Genomic DNA, 19,735 nt, shown 5'->3' with positions numbered 1-19,735 from the left:
CAGCATGCCAGTTTTAGTAGAATTTTGGCCACATCCCAACCAATTTAAATTACAGTAGCTTAATTTAATAAGTGGAGCAGCCACACTATCTTGTGCAAGCTACTTTAACACCCTAAGGGCTGTCAAACTAGCCATATGTAGCATGAACATGGTGGTATCCTGTCATTGCACATCCCTGTTGTTTTTGGACTGTGAAGGGAGGTGGATGGTTAATGACTGGGATGGCTCCATACTGGAGAAATCCTTACCTGGCATATGAGTTGTTGTAACCCATTTGCACTGCCAGATCTGTGCCTTGTCAGGACAGGACCTCTAACTTTATTATTGTGATTTTGTCTTTCATTTCATGGCTGCTCTTTTCAGTGCTGGTTATGTTTTGGTCTCTCCTTAATAGATTTCCAGTGGCTTAAATTTTTATGCTTTTATCTGAACAGTGAGTAAATGCCACAGATAGAAAACTGTGACTATCTTACCAGGCACTTACAGCACTTATCTCTCGTGGATTAGCACTACAGTGACACTTGCAAGCCATTGTTTTTTGTTTAGAGTCCATGTGGTTGTCATAATTACTGCATGAAATACAATTTTTGCTCTAAAAAGCAGAAATTCTTTTCACTTCTAGAGAATGTAGAGAAGTGACAGAAATACTACAGAGATGTTTTCATCCTGAGTATCTCATACATTTTGCTGAGCTCATGATGAACTAATATGAACCCAGAGGCAGCTGACTGGAAGTGCAGAGATTTTCATAGTTTCCACAAAATTGAGGCGTATTTGCATCTTATGGCAGCCAAAAATAACTAATGGCTTTTTAGGATGTTTACCATAAACAATCTGTATTTTCATGACCATGCTTTCTATCCTTGGGAGAGGAGCAGGAGAAGCAGCTTAAGTCTGCTTACGGCTGAGAGTGGCTTCACTGACACTGATGAAACGAGCAGCCAGAAAAAACAGGCTGGCAGCAAAACAAGACAATCTGCTGCATCTATTTCATACTGTTCCAAATGAGATTTTTCATTGTGAAACAAACCTACTGCCTTGTGTGCACAGCAAGCAAATTAAAGCAATAATACCATTTTGAATAATTAATAAAATGAAGATCAGCTGCCAATGCCCTGGAGATGTTTTAAGGGTAAGCGAATACACGTAACCTTGTTCTTGTGTTGGTCCACCACCGTTTCCTGCAGCATTTCTGAGTGTTGGCAATAATAAATAAAGATACATCGATGTTATGGAGACATTACATGCTGAAATGCAACTTAATCACTCCATGCTGTGGACATACCCACGTCTTGTGTTTCACACTGCTGTGGGACAAGGAGTTTATTTCACAGTATGCACTTAAAAGGTTTCAACACAGAGACAGGGATTCTCATTTCTATAATCAGGAGTGCCCAGTGGGGTTTTCTGGGGTTTGGGTTGGTTTTTTTTTTTTTGTAACAAGTGCTGTGTTGGATTTCTCAAAATGTGAGAGGGCTGAAAAAAATCATCTTTTCTTTATCTGTAAACAGATGGTTGGGATCATGACTTCTTCCGTGTATATTTGCCTTGATGTCAGTAGGATTTACAGCAGTATAATTAATCTCTCTATTCTTGGACACCAAATTTCTGTTCAAAACTTCTTTCTAGCCTTGTCCTCCTCAGTCAGAAATACCATAGATCCCAGTAGAAATGAAACCTTCTGCCTCCTGTGTCATCTCCAGCTCCCAGCAGCTGGACTGAATAATACAGCACTTGCTCAGCTGTATTCTCCTCAGCCCCCATTTAAATGGGTTCTGGTTTATGTTAAGGTGTCTGGTTTTCATTGGATTCAGTGAGCAAAACTGTAAGTCCAGCATTCTCCATTTTAAGTCTTCAGTTTAATTCCATGTGGTATGAAGGCATTATTATGTTGCACCTAGACCTCTAGATCCACATCTGGAGCTGTATGAAGGACTTCAGAATTCCACCAAATACTCCAGCATGCATAATATGAAAATGAGGTTTATTAATATGATGCAGCTGCTAGATAATTATTCTCATCAAATAATAGGAAAATATTTTCAACATTGTTTTCAGTTGTCTGGCAAAGGACTCTGGAGTGGAAGGGTTAAACCTTAGCCCTTTTGTTCATCCTCCTTAAAATATGTTATTTCTTGTGCACTACATGTAAATGAAGTTTGGAATACCATGTCTCTGTTCTTCATTCTCCCCAGGCACTTGGTTGTGTCTTCAGTGTGACCTTGTTTTTAAGTGACTGCTTTCTTTGCAGAGGAGACTATTTCCCCAATGCCTGAAATTTCAGCCATGTGTTCATGTAAAGTGGTGGCAGAATATGGAGAAAAGTATCTTAGGGAACTCTTTGTAACCTCATAAAAAACAATATTTTATGTACTCTGCTCTTCTTGGTTGGTGCTTTCTGACTGCATTTAATGCCATAATAGATTTCTAAATGCATTTAGAAGTCTGGTACTTGTTTTTTCTGGGTGACGTTCTGCTGTCAGTGGTAAAATTTGTATTGATTTTTGTAGAACCAGAATTTCCAGATGTTCCTTCCTCAGCAAAATCAAGATAATGTTTTCTGTACTCAAAAGAAGTCATGAGGATATACTTATGTGTAAGCAGTATTGATGCCTACTTAAACTTGACTACAATTTTGTAGAGATGAAATGAGGCTTGTTTTTTGTTCATAGTGTTTATAGGGAAAGAGGGACAGCTATTGTCAGGCAGAAAATGTAAGCAGATTACTGTACATCTACCTGTCTACTTCACTGAGCATTGTTTGCAAATAAGATGATTTAGGAAAGTCTCAGATTTAATCTTCCCATGTGGCAGCAGTGAAATCCACCCAAAGAAAATATTGTCATATAGTTTAAAAATAAAACATTTCTTTTTGTTGTGACTTTGATTCGTTTCTGTCCACCACATTCATAACCCTGTGTGACTGACAGAAAATAATAATTTAACAGAAATATTTGCAATCTGTCACTTGATCAGACACTGGGTGTGAGTTTGTGCCTCTGACCTTGGAGAGATGGTCTGCATTTGGAGTGCATGCAGCTGCACACATGGCCTGGACTTCATACACTTCTCCATGAGTTTTAGTGGGTTTTCTATGCACAAGAAATGGACGTGCTCAGGAAATCACATTGCTGGCCCCCAAAGGTTCAAGCTTAGTATAATCAGATCCACAACACGTGGTTCTAGACCAGATTCAGTGGTGATATGGCAATTGGTTTGCAAAGGTGAAAACCAATGAAGTTCAAGGTTAAGCTATTTCTGTATTTTAAAAATTCCTTGACTATTTGATTTTGTGACTTCCTTTTTAATCTCAGCTGGAAAGCTTAAATTATTCTTAAGACTAAATACACGAAAGAATACAGGTTCTTAACCAACTGCTCTCAAAGAATTTCATATTTTGTGTGTTGCCATAGAAATAGCAGCTGCCAAACCCAGCTTCTTACCACGTACAATGTCTGCATAATAGGTGCAGATACCATTTCAGACTATTAGACAGACCTCAGCATTGAAAGGAAAAGAAGGTCTTCTCTGATGCTTCACAGTGTAGCTCACTGAGGTATGTTCTCACTCTCATGATTCCTCTGAAGAGGATCATAGGAGACAGTTGTGCTTATTTATTAGTGTGTGTTTTCAAAATGGATGTTGGGGCTTACACATATGAAAGGGAATGAATGGATTGTTTGATCCTCTGCCCACCTCGTACACCGTTTGAGCTGCAGTTATAGCAGGGTGAGCTGTGGAATGATGGTGATGCTTAAGGGAACATTGAAAGAATCAGGTTGGTGCCAAAGTGCAATGATCTTTGTGCAAATAATCTACTAATATGTAGTCAAGGAAATAAAACTGGAAGCAGATCCCTGGCTTCTGGGAGCAGGTTTTAGTAAAATAGTATCATGTAGATAGCCCTGTAGCTCCACCTATAGAAGCCATGGCAGGCAGGAGAAGGTGGGAAGAGGCAGGCATCAAAACTTCAGAAGTGGAGAAAAGACCTTTGTACTTGTGCAACTGCCTCAGTTGAAGAGGACCTGGAGATTGGGAGGAATCCAGGCAGGAGTGGGTAGTGCCTGGATGGGGCTGGAAGGAGGCTGAGGACCTGGGAACCCCTCCTTCTGCAGCCTTGCAATGTTAGATCAAATCCAGTGTGCCTCTGCTTCCACTTCCAGTTTGAAAAATAGAAACTGAATGTGAGTGTGATGTGAGGCTGAAGGAAGGAAAAGCCATGCACCATTTTGTGCATGTGCTTTTATTTATTACTTGTTGTAATAATTTTGTCAGTAACTGAATATGATTAATAACATGGTAAAGCAAATTCTAAAGGCAGTATCTTTCTCATATATCAGTAACTAGGGATGGTGGTCCAACAGGCATAACTAAGCTTTTCCTTTTGAAATACAATTGTTAACCAGTAATTATGTATGGAAGTAATTTTCTTTAATAAGTCACTTCTGTTCTGGCATTCTGGAAGGAAATACTGAGGGGACTAGAGCAATGCAAGCAGTTCTGTGTACAGTGTGCCCTGCCTTCTGCCCAGATATAATTAAGATTATTAAATAATGAAAACAGGTGTGTTCTTTTGTTAAACACTTGAGAGGTGATTTAAGGGGAAAAATGAGAAGAGATGGAAAAACCCACAGAGCTTCTCAGACACATTAATAAATTGACCTCACAGATTTCCTTGCCAAATCTTCAAGGTATCATGTAAAAGCATTTCCCTTTTAATTAATGGAATGGTAGTGCTGCTAGAACAGGAGCAGGATTTATTCCTGGAAGGGTTGTGTAACAAATTCTGTAAGAGTGGAAGAATGATGAGGGTATGGGCTCTCAGAGCAGGGACGTTTATTTTTTGCTGTTGCCTAGCAACCCTGAAAACAAAATTGTAATATTAACTTAAATACTATGAATTTTTAAACCCATGTGTATTGGGGGGAAGGTGAGGAGGAGAGTAAGCTCCACCAATATTCAGGAAGGAATTTACAACTTCCATTTCAGCTTTTAGCTTTATAGAAAATGACCAAAAGTAAAACCAAAAATCCCATCCTTCTCTAGTAAAACTTCCCCTCCTGATGCAGATTAGAGGTGATTTTCAGATGGAAGAAGAAATCTGATAAGCAGCTTTCAACTGGTAGAATGAAAAGATACAATTTATGTGTGTCATAACATGCTTTAGGAAGTTCTTTCCACAAACTTGCCCTTGATTAACTCTTCGTAATAATGCTGCCATTTGCAGTGTCTAAATCAATTACCTCTAGAAGCACTTCTAGTATATTTTGAATATCCTTTGCTGTCCTACACTGTCTGATAACAACCTGCCTCATTCCTTTTGACACATATCTCTGTTTAACCATGAATCTCTGCCTAAGCAGGGCAATCTCACGAGACATCGTAGACAACACAAAAGAGATCCATGCTGAAAGAAAAGCACTTCTCATTAAGGAATATTTATTTAAAACATCTATGCTATTAAGCAGTACAGTTACAAGTACCTTTCTTTTCTTTCCAAAGTGCTTTTGTCCAGGGAAGATAATCTTGTGACTAAAAATAAAATTCATATAATGGGATTATGATTGCTCTCTTATTAAATCCTCTTATTTGTCAGACCTCTGGGATGGAAATAATTCATGTTGTAAATAATACAGTTTTGGTTCTCTGCTTGAGTGGGATTGGATGATCCTATTGCCAGTTAAAAGAAACAAAATGAAAAGCAAACACTATTTGATCAATAGAAGAATTTTCTACCAAAAGTTCACATGTAAAAGTAATTTATGGAAATAAACCATCACAGCTACCATATATTTAAACACAAGTATATTTAGGCTTTATGACTGTCCTTGGGGGAAGCTTCTGGCTGCAGCACACTCATCTGACAATCATTTACTAGAACTATTTTGGTCAGTGATAGAAAGAACACACAATCGAAGTCAGCCACAGTCCCTGCAGCAGTGGTGATCTGGAGGGCTCTGAAATGGTCAGCTTGGGAAGTTCAACCTGAAGCAAGCAGCATTATACATCCTCCCAGAGAGCCAAGCTCTGTGCTGGGGTGCCAGCAGGAGAACTCCCCTCACAGCCAGATCACAGGAGGGGAGGTTGTCCCCTTTCTTCTTGGCTGTAGCAAGAGTCCCATGCATCTCTCCCTAGAGCAGGTGGTGCTGTGGGGCACTCCTGCCTCAAGAAGGCCAGTGGGAAGTTTGCCATTTGCTTGAGCTGGAGCAGCACAGGATTGTCAGCAGGCACAGTCACACATGGAAGCCAGAGGGACATACAAATCCCTGGATTTCACTACAGATCAATTTAAAATAATAAAGTCTAGCTTTAAAATATGGAAACAATGTCTTACTCAGAGTCATCACGTATCTAGACTGTGGAAGCAAATCCATTCATGCTGCCTGGTTCCAGCAAGCTGTCACATCAAATAGGTGATGTCTTTAGAGACAATAGGATGTTTCTTTTCTGGGCAAACCAGCCATACCTGCAGTGATCTGATTGTGCACAGGGATAGCCTAGAATAGCTGTTCTTCAATGGCTTCTCTGCAAAAGCTGCCCATCTGGCCACTCTCCTTGCTGAAAGTGCCACTTTTCAGTCTGATTCAGAAGTAACCAAATTAAGTTACAAAAAGGTGTTGTTTAATGTTGAATGTGTCTTGAAATAGGGATTTAATGAGCAAACCATTTGCTGTTAAATTTGCTCTTGATAACCTCTCTCTGGCCTCCAATTGGCAAGTCCTAAATGCTGCCTGAGATAAATGTGTTCATCACAATCAAAGTATTAAGATGCTTCTCTCCAGCAGAATTTATCTCTCCTTCTCTGCTGAAATCTTGAACTTCTCTGATGTTTTTTGTAGTGAAGTGGACATAGCTTTCTCTATCTGATAGTTTTTTTGATTTGCATATCTGTAAAGTACTCTGATATTTATATTCTTTGCTGTGTTCTCTTACCTTGCTTTTGAGTTCCATATAGGAAAGATGGGTAGATGCCTCAAAAGCTTTTTAAGAAAGAATGAAGAATAAATTTCTTAAATTACATCATTTATTCCAAAAAATCATAACAGGCAGTATAATTTTGGTGAGAAAAGCATTAAGTGTCTAGGTTTTCCCCCTGCTGTTAGTTTGAGCCAAGAGACAGCTCCCCTGTCTTGAATCTTGGATCAGTGTGTTGGCTCCACTGAGCAGTAAGGGAGGAAAAAAGAGGAAGAGAAATGTAAAAATGATCTATAAGCAAGAGTGTCTCTATATATAGAAGTTTTCCGTGAAGCACCAGAAGTTCTTTAAGAATTAATGGTGAATTGGCCCAAATCATGCAGTGCTTGCAAACTATTCTGAGCTTGATGTTTCTGCTCCTAAGAGGCATTGGAAGTTTTCTTTGGAATGACAGTCTTGAACAAAAATGATCACTTCCATTACATCCAGCTCTTTTTACTGGTTTAGGGGTTTTTTTAAATAATCCTGTGTTCCTTGTTACATAACAATTATTACAAATCAAATATAAATATTAATAAGCAGTGAAGCTCATTGATTTTACTGACTTGGGTGGGAGGAAGAAGTAGATTTTACAGGATATTTGGAAAATAAATTATTAGAACACAGCATACAGGGAGGTAAGACCTCTCTTCCTTTCTAAATCCTCTTGCTTAGTTCTGCAGTTGTAATCCTGACAACACAGAAAGAATGAATGCTGCTTGCTCTTCTTCCATTTACAGGCTACTGCATAGGACAGACAAAGTTCTTTACTGACTGCCCCAGTCTCCTCCTTTGCTTACTGCAGCAAGTGTCTGAGGACATAGAGTGTAATTAGCTTCATTTTTAGAACAGGAGAGCATCTTGTTTTCCACTCCAAGGAGGAATCTGAGGCAGGATAGGGAATTCATTCTCGAGGCTGCCAGCAATGAACTCTTGGTCACATAAGGCGATGTGGAATGGAAGGAGCACAGCCAGTCATGACCAGGCAATTGGCTTTTGCTCAACAGAAGGTCCAACATCAGTCATTACAGCCAGGCATTGCATGGAAGGAGCTGCACGAACACTGCTTGTTTAATGATACTTGAAAAGCAATCAGGAAATTAGAACCTGTAAAGGATGCAAATGAGAGACCTGGAAATGCTGATGGAGTTGCAAAATACTGGAGGTATGTCAATTCCCTCCAGTAACACTAGGCTGGGTTTTTTGATCTATTTGATCATAAAAGAAACAATACAGGACTTTGTGTTTTCAGCTGTTTCCATTCAAACCTATTTTGTTGCTGCTGTTGTAAAGGATGGAGTTCTTTGCTTTCTTCATCCCATGATGTGGGAGGATGCTCTGTTTTATTACTGGACTACTGGTAAGAGATCATGAAAGTTTAAGAGGCAAATTTAGCACCAAAGTACTTGACAATGAAAGTATTAAAAAAGGGCTGATGATGAGATTGTGTACTCACGGTTCACAGGAATCCACAGTTGGTGTTGTCCTGATGAGGGAACTTGGGACAGTGCCATTTAAAAGGTATTATTTTCTGTCATAATACACCGATTTGTAGGGTACAGTCAAGAAAAGCTGCATCACTTTTGTTTAAAGATGACCAGTATTGGATATATCTTTTATACATTTGAAATTCTTAACTATCCATAGCAGAGAGAGAGAATTACATTTTTCCTTAGTTTATGCAGACCAGCACCTTGCCTGGAGTATGTCCAGTGTTTAGCAAGAACGGGTGAATTAAGTGAGGAGCAGACAAGTGTGAAACCTGTCTGAGGCTTGTGCAGTAGACTCTTGTTTGCTTCCATTGCAAATTGTCTTGGGTTGAAAAATGTAACCAAAAATGTGTATTCTATTTTCAGCTGTTGAAACCAGTTGGGAGATATTGTTCCTTATCTCTTGTAATTCTAGGGGGGGAAGAGGGTGGATGCTTTCTGGTAATGGGACACCTGATAACACCAGATAAGGCAGTGCCTTCTTAGCTCTTCCTCCACTCATCCTCCTCCAAGGGATATCCCCTGTGAATGGGCCATTTAAGGCCTCTCACATGACTGATAACATCACCTCATTCCATTGTGAGATGCTCCACTTTGTGGGAGAAGCCAAAGCCTTTTCACCTGCATAAAACCAGCAATCCCAAACACTAATTCAGCTGGTTTTCTACTGAATTCTCAGAGGAAGACCAGACCCATCTCGCCAGCACTGGACCCTCTTTTCTATAGGATCATTTCTACTTCACAGAACAACATCTGTTACTCCAGGAAGACTTATTTGGACCTCCAACACCCTGACAACAGGGTGTCAGGTCGAATCTCTGACTCTGTCAGGGTTTTCTAGGACTTTTGTTTGTTTGCTTGTATGTTGGGTTTTTTTTGTAGTACTGCATTTGTATTTTTAATATTCCTAGTAACAAACTGTTATTCCTATTCCCATATTTTTGCCTGAAAGGTCCTAATTGCAAAATTGTAATAGTTTGGAGGAAGGGGTTTTTTACATTCTCCATTCCCTGACAGATACCTGTCTTTCCAAACCAAGACACAGATAAGGGATTCCTGTTTCTAAAATATGAGCAACCTGAGCTGCTGCTCGCGGGGCAGGACGGCAGCAGGGCTCTGCTCACGGCGATGAGCCTGCAGCCTCTCTGTGCTCCTTGCTGGCTGCATTATGCAGAGTATACTGAGCAAAAAGCTTCTGGGGAGGCAGCAGGACTGGTTCTTTGGCTGCAGCATCGTGTGGATAAGGCATGCTGGACACAAGTTCCCCCTAGTGAGGGGATCAGTAATAGCTTCTGCTCAGAGAGGCAGCTACAGGAATAGTCATCAAAGGTTCTGAACTTCGCTAAATTACTTATGTCTGCATTCTGCTTGTGTGTGAATTTAAAGGGCTTAGAGATGATAAGGAAAATATGGGAAACCTGATGTATTCCTCACCCAGGTCCTCCTTTTTTTTTTTTTTTAATTAGCACTTCATATCTATGTTAAAGTTTTATTTCATATCATTGTGTATTTCAATAGTTGGTGCATATTCTCATCATCCAGATCTTTCAGAAAAAGAAAAAATGGTAAGGTTCAAGGTTACAGAATTTTTTAACCAAATAGCATTTTAGAGACAAGATAAAAGCAATTTGTAACCTCAAGGGCTATTTTTCACCTTCAGGGCTACTAGTATGACATCTTCCCTGAAAGTGCATGGATAGAGAATCTGAAGGGTTAGTGGCTGTTAGTGGAGAAGAATAAATCTACTTCTGTTTTTTCCAGAAACTTCACACATAACTGTAGACAATTCCATTCTATTTTTCCCAAAAATGTTTCTGTAAGAGAGGTAAAAGAGTGACTACATCAAGATGTTCTTCTACAGCAGTTATGAATGCCATGTATGCAAATCTGTGTACACAGATTTTGGTCCTTTTAGTACTGTAAATGAAAATTACTTGTGTGACTTTCTTTATGAACTAACAGATGATTGCTACCCTCTACAGATTGATATGATACTTGGAAAGCTGATAATTACATCAGTAATTCCTTTTCCTTGTTGCCCACAAATTCAGTTTGGTTGCAGATACACTTGACATCTGGCAGTAGTAGTCACCTAGTAGTCACCTAAAAATCCTCTCAACCATGTATTCTTCTAAACCTTTCACTGTATTTAAGTGTGTTTATTATTAGCCTAACGCGGTGGTCTTGCATAGGAAAAATCAGTTGCAGGGAGGAAATAAATACTCAGAAAAGCCATTCTTATGTGTAGGTTTGCAGAGGTAGATAATCTGAGGAACAACAGAAGAAATCATGAAGATCTTTAATGTATTATAAAAACAACAAACCCAGCCACAGCATCTCTTCTGTGTGTTCTGTTCTCACTGCTGAGTGTTCAGATGACTGTCATCCAAAATGCTGTTGCTTAATCCTAAGTGACATCTGATGAAAAGCACCATTTTGGGAATTACAAGCAGGAGACTTACTCAAACGAAGGGGAATCACAAGTACATGATGCAGCTTGCCTTTCAAGTGAGCATTTGAAGCTGAGTAAGGGAAATAACAGCATTATTCCCTCCAGCACAGAAATAGAGAACTGCACTACAGAAATGCAGAGGGGTTTATTATCCCTTTTCTGTACACAGATCAGCATCCTGGTAGTGGCCACCGAAATACATCAGGTCTTAAGGAGCCGAGCCCTCTATTATGGCACCCACTGGAGGTGCCAAGCCAGGACTGCAGGTTTGGGAAACACTGCCTGGCACCAGGGGTGGCCTCTCAGTGATTGCTCCCCATGTCAAGGCCAGCAGATCTGTGTTTTGTTCAAAGAGGATGAATACAGGAACAGTCTGCAAGCCATTCTGGGTAATTATTACATCAGAAACTAAGGTGACAGCCCCAGAATCAGGGGTCTTAATGAATTACAGAAAGGCATTCAGCTGGTTCAGTTGTAAAGGTTTTCATAATCCAGCTCTGGAATAAAAGTAATCTTCAGGATGTAGAAAAACCCTGAACTAGTGCAGATTTTCAGTCTGGACTACTCAAAAGTTACGTGAACACGTAACTTTAAAATTATTAGTCTTTAAACACATTACTTTAAAATTATTAGTCTTTCTTATTTTGGAATTATCATTTCATAATTCTGAAATAAAGTATTTTGTTTCTTTTGAGAAACACGTTTTTAAAAACTCATTATCTGTTACCAAACAGTATTTCTGGGGATATTATACAGATACTGAATGATTAACAGAGTTGATCACAGTGATGGTGCAATGTCATTCTAGTCATTGGCAGTAACTAAGCTTGCTTTCTGTATAGGAAAACCATTTTGAGGAAATATTTTCTTCTGTCTTCTAGAAGCTGACAGCCAGGCGTGGTAGAAGGGTGATGTGTAGAGCTCAAGTGTGGTCTGAGAGATCCGATGTCTCTTGAACTACATTTTTTAAGTTTTATTTAATCTTAAAGGTTTGGGGGTTGGGTGTTTTGGGATTTTTTTTGCTTCTGAGAAAGCCGTGGACGCTCTCAAATGCCAGAAGACACAACCTCCCATTTCAGAGCAAAACACGCGGCCTCTACCGCACATGGACAGGATTTGTTACTGCTTGATTTTCCTCTTGTTTGCAGAGAAATGTGTGAATATCTGTAACATCTTCCTACAACTTCTACATTTACAGGGACATGGCTGAAGAGTAGTTTGGGCATTGTACAACAAGAAGGAAATCAGTTGACTTGGACTTATATTGCACCTCAGCTGGGCTACTGGGTTGCAGCTATGTCACCTACTATCCCAGGTAAGATGGAATTGGATTTTATTGATATTTGCAGGACTGGGTAATTATTTATTCATATATAATGTTTATATTTTTCAGAATGACCTCATCTGAGATGCCACAGCTTGATCAATAATGGATTATTAGAAAACAGAAATCTGAAAGTAAAGGGCTAAAATCTTTTCAGCATTGTGTGGGGCAACCTTGCTGTTCAAAATACCTGCATCATTTGAATGGGGAACATTTCAAAGTGTTCCTGCTTTGATGCATTTGTGTCACCACTGCCTGGTAGAGCCATTGCCAGAAAATGATGGGAGTCATAGCATCAGTGTATTGGTGTTCCAGCAGGTAGAAAAACAGGTGCTGTGAAGTTGCTGTACAGAAACTCACAGAGATATGGATTTGGAAAACCAGCATTATCCAGGGTTAGACACTTACTAATGTATGGATTGACTGATTGATTGACACTTTTTCCTTTTGTGCTGAGGATGCACATTTTGCCCTGAGTTATGCTTTGCATCATGTTGGTGATGGATTCATTTACACAGGGAATAACTTAGCTTAGAAGTTCTAGGAGGTATATTAGAGTGGCATTAGTACAGAGCTGACTGGTTGCCATATGCAAACTTCTTGGCATAACTCTAAAAAATGGCTTTGAACTGTAAAAAAGGCATTGATTATGTGTGCTTTGGATATTATTAATGCTGCAACTTCTGCTTCCTTTTTTTCGGTCTGTGGCTGCCTCAGATTTCTTGGTATTAGCTCTTCAGCCACCAATAATCTGAGATACCGCTGCATATAAAAGAGCCAATCAATCAATTTAAAACAAACAAACAAACAAACAAAAACAAACAAACAAAAAACCACAGAATTCCTTACAGATTTCTTTATTAGGTTTTCCAGCTAAAAATCTAATCCAGTAGAAATGAAAACAGCTTGCCTTGGCTGTGCAAGCTCAATAAACTAAATATAACCAACAAAACAAACTCTTACATGAGGACAGGTTTTAAAGTCTACTTATACACATCATGAAGTTGTTTCATAATATGTGAGCTTTTTATTTGTGGTTCTATTAAATGATGGATATTAAATGCTGGAATATTCAGCTGATTCATTGCTGAACAGAATTTAAAGGCAGGTGCAGATCTGGATAAGCTATCATATTAAATTTAATTGAATTTTACAAAATAATTGTTCTTGAAGAAAAAGCGACTGCTCTGAGCCAAACGTTTCTCAGTACAGCTCTGTCCCAGATTGCAAGAAGTTCCACTAGTCATGGAATTGTTCTTGTAACTCCAAGGTACAAGGTCTGTAACTCTTAACAGAAGAAGGCTTATTTGTCCTTGTGGTTTACCTTGTGTGACAGAGTTTCTACTTGTATTTCACTTTTCCTTCCCTCTAGGGCTAGATCCGAGTTTCTAAAACATTGCTGCAATGGGAACAACATTTTCATGAAAAATTCAAGTGATTTATCTTCTTTTTGTTTAATGTCCTAAAGCAACAATAAAATCAGTTATGTAATGGTAGTGGTGGGAGAGAATGTATAAATATTTAGATTTCCCAAACGCAATATAATTTATGTTACTTTTAATGATTTAATGTATTTTTGCATATGTTATCTCCTAATTGAAGCTATTTGATTTCTTATCTCAAAAATTGACAAAAATGGTCTTTGTTTTCCTAGCAGTGGCTCTACCACTCAAGATCCACAGATGAGGTTTTGCCCTCTAAGTTGGCCAAGTTTGCTGTCCTTCACAGTACGTGCATGTTAGTGTGCCAGCTTGCCTGCAGATGAAAATTTGGGTCTTTATTTCAAAATCATTATAAGGATTTTACAAACCAACTGGGTCACACATGCATAATTGTGAACAGATGTTGTCCACATGTGTGCATTCCTTTGTGTGTTAGAACATTTACTAAGCATTATTTAAACCTGGAGTTACAACACTGTTTCACTAGTGGCCTGTTAATTAAAGCTACTGAAGATCTGCTTGGTTTGGCTTGATCTAGACTTCAGAGCACCAACACATCTTCCAGCAATGTCTGTGCTGTTTGGTGTGAAGAGCCACAGATGTTAAAGAGCAGTTGTTGCCCACGGTGTTGCTTTGTGTGTTACAGTGCTGGGAGATGCTGGGATGGATTTTCTCCAGTGGTGAGAGCTTTGGCACATGGTGTCAGCATTAGGACCTGGAAAGCAGCATTCACTGGTGCATGCTCCCATTGAAACTAACTGCTTTTCCACAGAATGAGCTAGTTGGACTTGCAGTCATGACAACCAGCACATGCTTTCTCCACAGCTTGCTCCCTTCTCCAGAGATGGGCTGCTCAGTAGGCACCAGGGCTATGAGCAGCGGTGTTACTCAGCACCCTCACAATAAGAGAAGGTGTCCCTCTCCTTGTTCGACTGTTGTTCTATTTGCAGATTATTACAGGTCTAAATTCTCTTTTCTGGCCTTCCAGGTCCCATTGTAGCACACGACATTACCAGCTATCACACAATGTTTCTTCTGGCAATTTTAGGAGGGATGGCTCTCATACTTCTAGTCTTGCTGTGTCTGCTTTTGTATTATTGCAGGTAAGATTCCCATCCTGGTTACTTAGTTCGTGTTGAAAATACAAGCTTTTTTTGTACTTAAGAAATTAAAAACTTTTCTGTTGAAGCATTTTTCCTTTGAGGGGGAAAAAAGGCAAGCAAATTCTTGAAAAAGAAAGAAACAGTGAGATCAAATCTCCTGTGTTCCTGGTTACATGCAGCATATGAATGCTGCCTGTGGGAGGCTGGTAGCTGAGTGAATCACACACATCTGTACCTGTGTTCTCCGTGTAATTTCCTGTCAAACATGGACACAGGTTCAAGATCTCTGTACCTGTTACGCATTTGCAGATGATCTTTCTATTGGCGTTGTATTAAAATTAATGTTAATTTATCAGCAAATGCCTGCTAATGAGTGATTTTATACTTGCCTTCTCTAGACATTTACTCCAGTTTGTAATTGGTACTTGAGATATTTCCTAGATGACATTAGTTATTCTTTAATTCTATCTTTGCTGCTGGGATAAGCTTTTAATTTTTAGATTATGTAATAAAAGTTCAATTCCCCTAATACTGATCGCTGCTTAAAAATCTTCTGTTAAGACACACTTGCTTGTTTCTGTGTACAACAGTCATAAATGTATAACTTCTTTTGTTACTGGCTTTTATAGAAGAAAATGTCTAAGACCACGTCAACATCATAAGAAACTGCAGCTTTCGACAGCACTGGACACTTCTAAGAAGGATCAAGCGACCTCAATGTCCCATATAAATTTAATATTTTCACGTCGTGAGTCAGAATTTCCAGGTGGATTGTCCGTTGCTAGCAATGGACACGCTGAAAACTCAGGGGCAAAGGAATTAATCAGTGCTGTCCACATGGAGATGGTATCACCTACTGGAGAAGCAGATATGCATACACCTATGCTCAAACACTCCTTCAGTACTTCCCAGGAGTTCAGCTCCCGAGAGGAACTGCTCTCTGACAAGGAGAAAGACAAGAGTAGAATTTCCTTGGATGACCTGACTCCCAGTGGGTCGCTAAGAAAAGACTACCACAAGTCAGCAGATAGTTTTCCTCTAAAGACAAGAAAATCTACAGAAACAGCTGAAGGCTATGAGTCCCCTATCAAAGATGAGTATAGGAGAAGTTACAATGCTATGCTGTCTCAGCCTTTATTTGAAAAGCAGGAGAGAGAAATTCAAGTATCTATGAACCATATTGCTACTGGAAGTAAATACAATATTCAGGAACAAATATACCCCACACCTTCAGCCCCTGAAAAAGAGCTGCTGGACTGCAGACCTACTGATTGTATGATGTCTCGTTCAGTTGATCACCTTGAAAGACCTACGTCCTTCCCTCGACCGGGTCAGTTAATCTGCTGCAATTCTGTTGACCAAGTCAATGACAGTGTTTACAGAAAGGTTTTGCCTGCACTGGTGATCCCAGGTCATTACATGAAGCTGCCCGGAGAACACCCTTTTGTTAGCCAGCCCCTGGTTGTCCCAGCTGACCAGCAGATTGATATAGAAAGACTTCAGGCTGAGCTTCCTAACCCTCACGCACGGCTTTTCCCGCACCCTGCCCAGCAGCTGCAGCCCCAGCAGTTGGCATCCCAAGCAATATCTCAGCAACATTTGCAAGATGCAGGTGCAGCTGAGTGGAGTCAGCAAAATGCTTCCATGTCTGAATCTATTTCCATTCCTGCCTCTCTTAACGACGCATCCCTGGCTCAGATGAATAGCGAAGTGCAGCTTCTTACGGAAAAGGCTTTGATGGAATTAGGAGGTGGAAAACCATTGCCTCATCCTCGAGCATGGTTTGTTTCTCTAGATGGGCGTTCAAATGCTCACGTTAGACATTCGTACATTGATCTCCAAAGAGCTGGTAGGAACGGGAGTAACGATGCCAGTTTGGACTCTGGCGTTGACATGAATGAACCGAAATCGGCCCGAAAGGGAAGAGGAGATCATCTGTCTGCGCCCCAGAGCCACCCCCCAGTGCAGGAGCACCAGCAGAGGGAGCGGAAGGTTTCAGACAGCACAGCCTACACACAGCTGGTGTACTTGGATGACATGGACCAAAGTGGCAGCGAGTGTGGGACGGCCGTTTGCAGCCCCGAGGACAATGCTCTCCGATGCCTCCTGGAGGGCACCAGCAAGAGAAGTGGTGTGCAGCTGCCCAGCCTGCAGGAGGAAACCAGAACTGTGGATACCAAACCAGAGCCATTAACTAGTCCTGAACATGGAACATCCATTCAAGATGATGATGATGAAGATGAGGAGGATGAGGAAGATGACCAAGGTGAAGATAAGAAGAGTCCTTGGCAGAAACGAGAGGAAAGACCACTAATGACTTTCAATCTAAAGTGAGCTATTGTGAAAATCCACCCTTCAGTGGAGTATGAAATTGCCAAATATCCTTTCTGTGGAAGTGCTTGATATTTTTTTCTTTTTTTCTTCTTTTTTTTTATGTTGTGGAGAGAAAAGAGAAAAACAAACTGTGGTGAGCAACATTTGAAAGAACTTAAATGCATTACTGTGTAAATGTTAGAAAATAATTAAAATCATTCCTCTGATTTAACAGCTGCCTCCAGTGAGATAGCTGAACAAAGAGTGTGATTGTTATTCCATATACTTGATATTGGTCATCCAGGATGTTGAAAATACTGACAAATTGTTTTGGTTGGTTTATGACCTCAATCTCCTTATAAATGGGAGCTGGTAAAGCTTTTGTTTTGTAGGCCAATTTTATGTTGATAATGCTACTGAAAGTATCTTAAAAACAGGAGTTTGACACATGGTGTCCAAAATTGTGCATTATCTCAATGAAAGGCTATGCATTGCTGCTTTTAGTAATATTTTGCTTATACTATGCTTTTCTTAATTTTACAAGTTGGTTGTAAACATTTTATGTCCTTTATTATAAACTACTCAGCAATTTATTTTAATGTACAACTGCAGGAAACTTGAGTAGCATCCCTTAGCATTGAAGCCTTTTTATGAAACCAAACTGAACTTTGTGTCGACTAAGATTCCTCCAATTCTGGTACCATTTTCTCAAAGTGCCTTTTTTACAGTAACAATGAACAGTCCCTTCTTTTGCTAAGTCCTTTTAATTGACCCCATTTGAGATTTTATAAACTTCTGAACTTCTACCTTTTATTTTAAGCTGCATGCCAAGAGTCCCATTTTGTGCTGAGCATTTCTCATTTCAATACAGTGTATTCTGTAGCTATCATGTATATTGTGGATTCTGTTTAGCCAGGATAGACTTAGAAGACATTTTAAAGGGCCCAGAGTAGCCAAGAAGATAGTTTCATTGACTGTATATATTGTTAGTTTCTTCTGGAATCACATGAGCTAATCATGCTCATATAAAATGGACTATCGACTGAGCAAGTAGACTGAATGTGTCTAGAAAAATTTGGGGAAAAAACAAATGTACTATCCAAAAGTGCCAGAATTACTCTTCTGTGCTTTTTCCATACAGAGCTGCTTGGTTATCCAAAAATTATAATTGAAAATAAACTGCAAAAAGTATCTTTGTGGATTTTTTCCTTTGTTAGTGGTTATCACACTATTTTATGTTATTTAAAAAGAAAAATACTTTGGTTTCATTTTTCCTATGCATATTTATGCTCATGTGACTTTCTTTTGCCATTCTCATGAGCTGAAGTCAATACTGAAATTTAAACCCCTTTTCAGAAAAGCATCCTCTGTATCTTGATAAGTACGTAATGATATGCTTAAGCATCAGTGAAGACATTGGAAATGAAATCCCTGTATCACCAAAATTTCCCTGTGGAGTCACACTTCCTGTGGGCCAGTTTTCTTTCTGAGATTTCTATGGGTATTCACACTTACTGCACTCTTCTCACTTTTTCATTAATTGGGTTCAAAGAAGAGGAAGTATGTGACTTCCACTTTTGTGGAGTCCTTCATGTGCATTCAGTTTATCATGTTTCATTCAGTTATTTTTATGCAGATTAGCAGCAGTCATGCTTATTAAAGGTAATAAGTAATCTCCAAAGTGATTTAAGTGCTATGATAGTCCCTATTTAATTTGTAATAATAAGCCCCAACTCACATTCATTGATTTATTTTCAGTAATTTTCAAGGTTTTCATAGAAAGCAAGCCTTGTAATTTCCATCTTAGTGTGTGTCTTACCTGGGAACCTGATCTCTAGCCAGGAGTTGAATCCCAGTTTCCTAGTTCCCAGGTGAGTGCTCCTTTGCAGCCACAAAGCCAGATCACCTTTTGCTTTGGTTCATGTTTGGAAGTGGTATATGTTGTAAAAGGAATCTAAAATATTGTGGATGCATTGAATATTGGAATCACCACAGTAGCACTAAATTACGTTTGACTCATTGTGTATGTGCCAGATCCTTTCCTGTTCTGTTTAGGAATTTTGTACTGACCACCTGTGAACTGGTTTTGGGCTCTGGGTTACTTATTGTCAGTTTGTGAAAGGTCACTGAACAGAAAAACACTACTTTAAGGGCATAGTATTTATCAGATGTCAGTAAGTGCTGGTAATACAATGTCACTTATTAATCAGAATGCTGCATAAGTAAACATTCTGAATAAAATTTCCTCATACTAGAATTATTGTGCTATTTAATTTCAAGTTTTCTGTTGTCTTAATGTCTGTCATTTTTAATTACATTCTTTTTCACATTCCTTTGCAAAGTTTCCATCATTGCTATCTTGTAAAGTGAGATTGTTGCTATTAAATTGCAGTGGTTTGTTTCTTTAATTGTGTTGGTTTTATGTTCAAAATACTTCATTTGATGATTTGTGATCCTAATACAGCAAATATACTCAAACAAACACAATGTGGGGTATGTTTCAAATCTTCTTTAAAATAGCATTTTTTAATTGGTGTGACAGTTTAATTTTGCAAAATATATAGATTATGAAATGTATTTCTCTACATCCATACCTGGGCCATATGCTAAATGAAACTGGAACAGAGTTAACGTAGATCAGGTAACAGGTTAAGATT

At 39.2% G+C, this 19,735-nt stretch overlaps 1 protein-coding gene across 2 annotated transcripts in view; it reads left to right on the top strand.

The window, feature by feature from the left end:
• FAM171A1 (family with sequence similarity 171 member A1) overlaps positions 1–19,486 on the top strand; it is an 87,153-nt gene extending 67,667 nt beyond the window's left edge. For both annotated transcript variants that reach the window (XM_063412883.1, XM_063412875.1), the window contains 3 exons: positions 12,095–12,211; positions 14,651–14,765; positions 15,395–19,486. In XM_063412883.1, the coding sequence (XP_063268953.1) occupies positions 12,095–12,211; positions 14,651–14,765; positions 15,395–17,099 (1,937 nt within the window). In that variant the 3' untranslated portion in view covers positions 17,100–19,486. The remainder of the gene's footprint in view (positions 1–12,094; positions 12,212–14,650; positions 14,766–15,394) is intronic.
• Positions 19,487–19,735: the final 249 nt, after the last annotated feature.

The sequence above is a fragment of the Prinia subflava genome, chromosome 1 (genome assembly GCF_021018805.1).
Source record: "Prinia subflava isolate CZ2003 ecotype Zambia chromosome 1, Cam_Psub_1.2, whole genome shotgun sequence".
Lineage (NCBI taxonomy): Eukaryota > Metazoa > Chordata > Aves > Passeriformes > Cisticolidae > Prinia > Prinia subflava.
The sequence above is the reverse complement of the archived record's forward strand: the minus strand, read 5'-3'. Positions and strand labels throughout refer to the sequence as shown.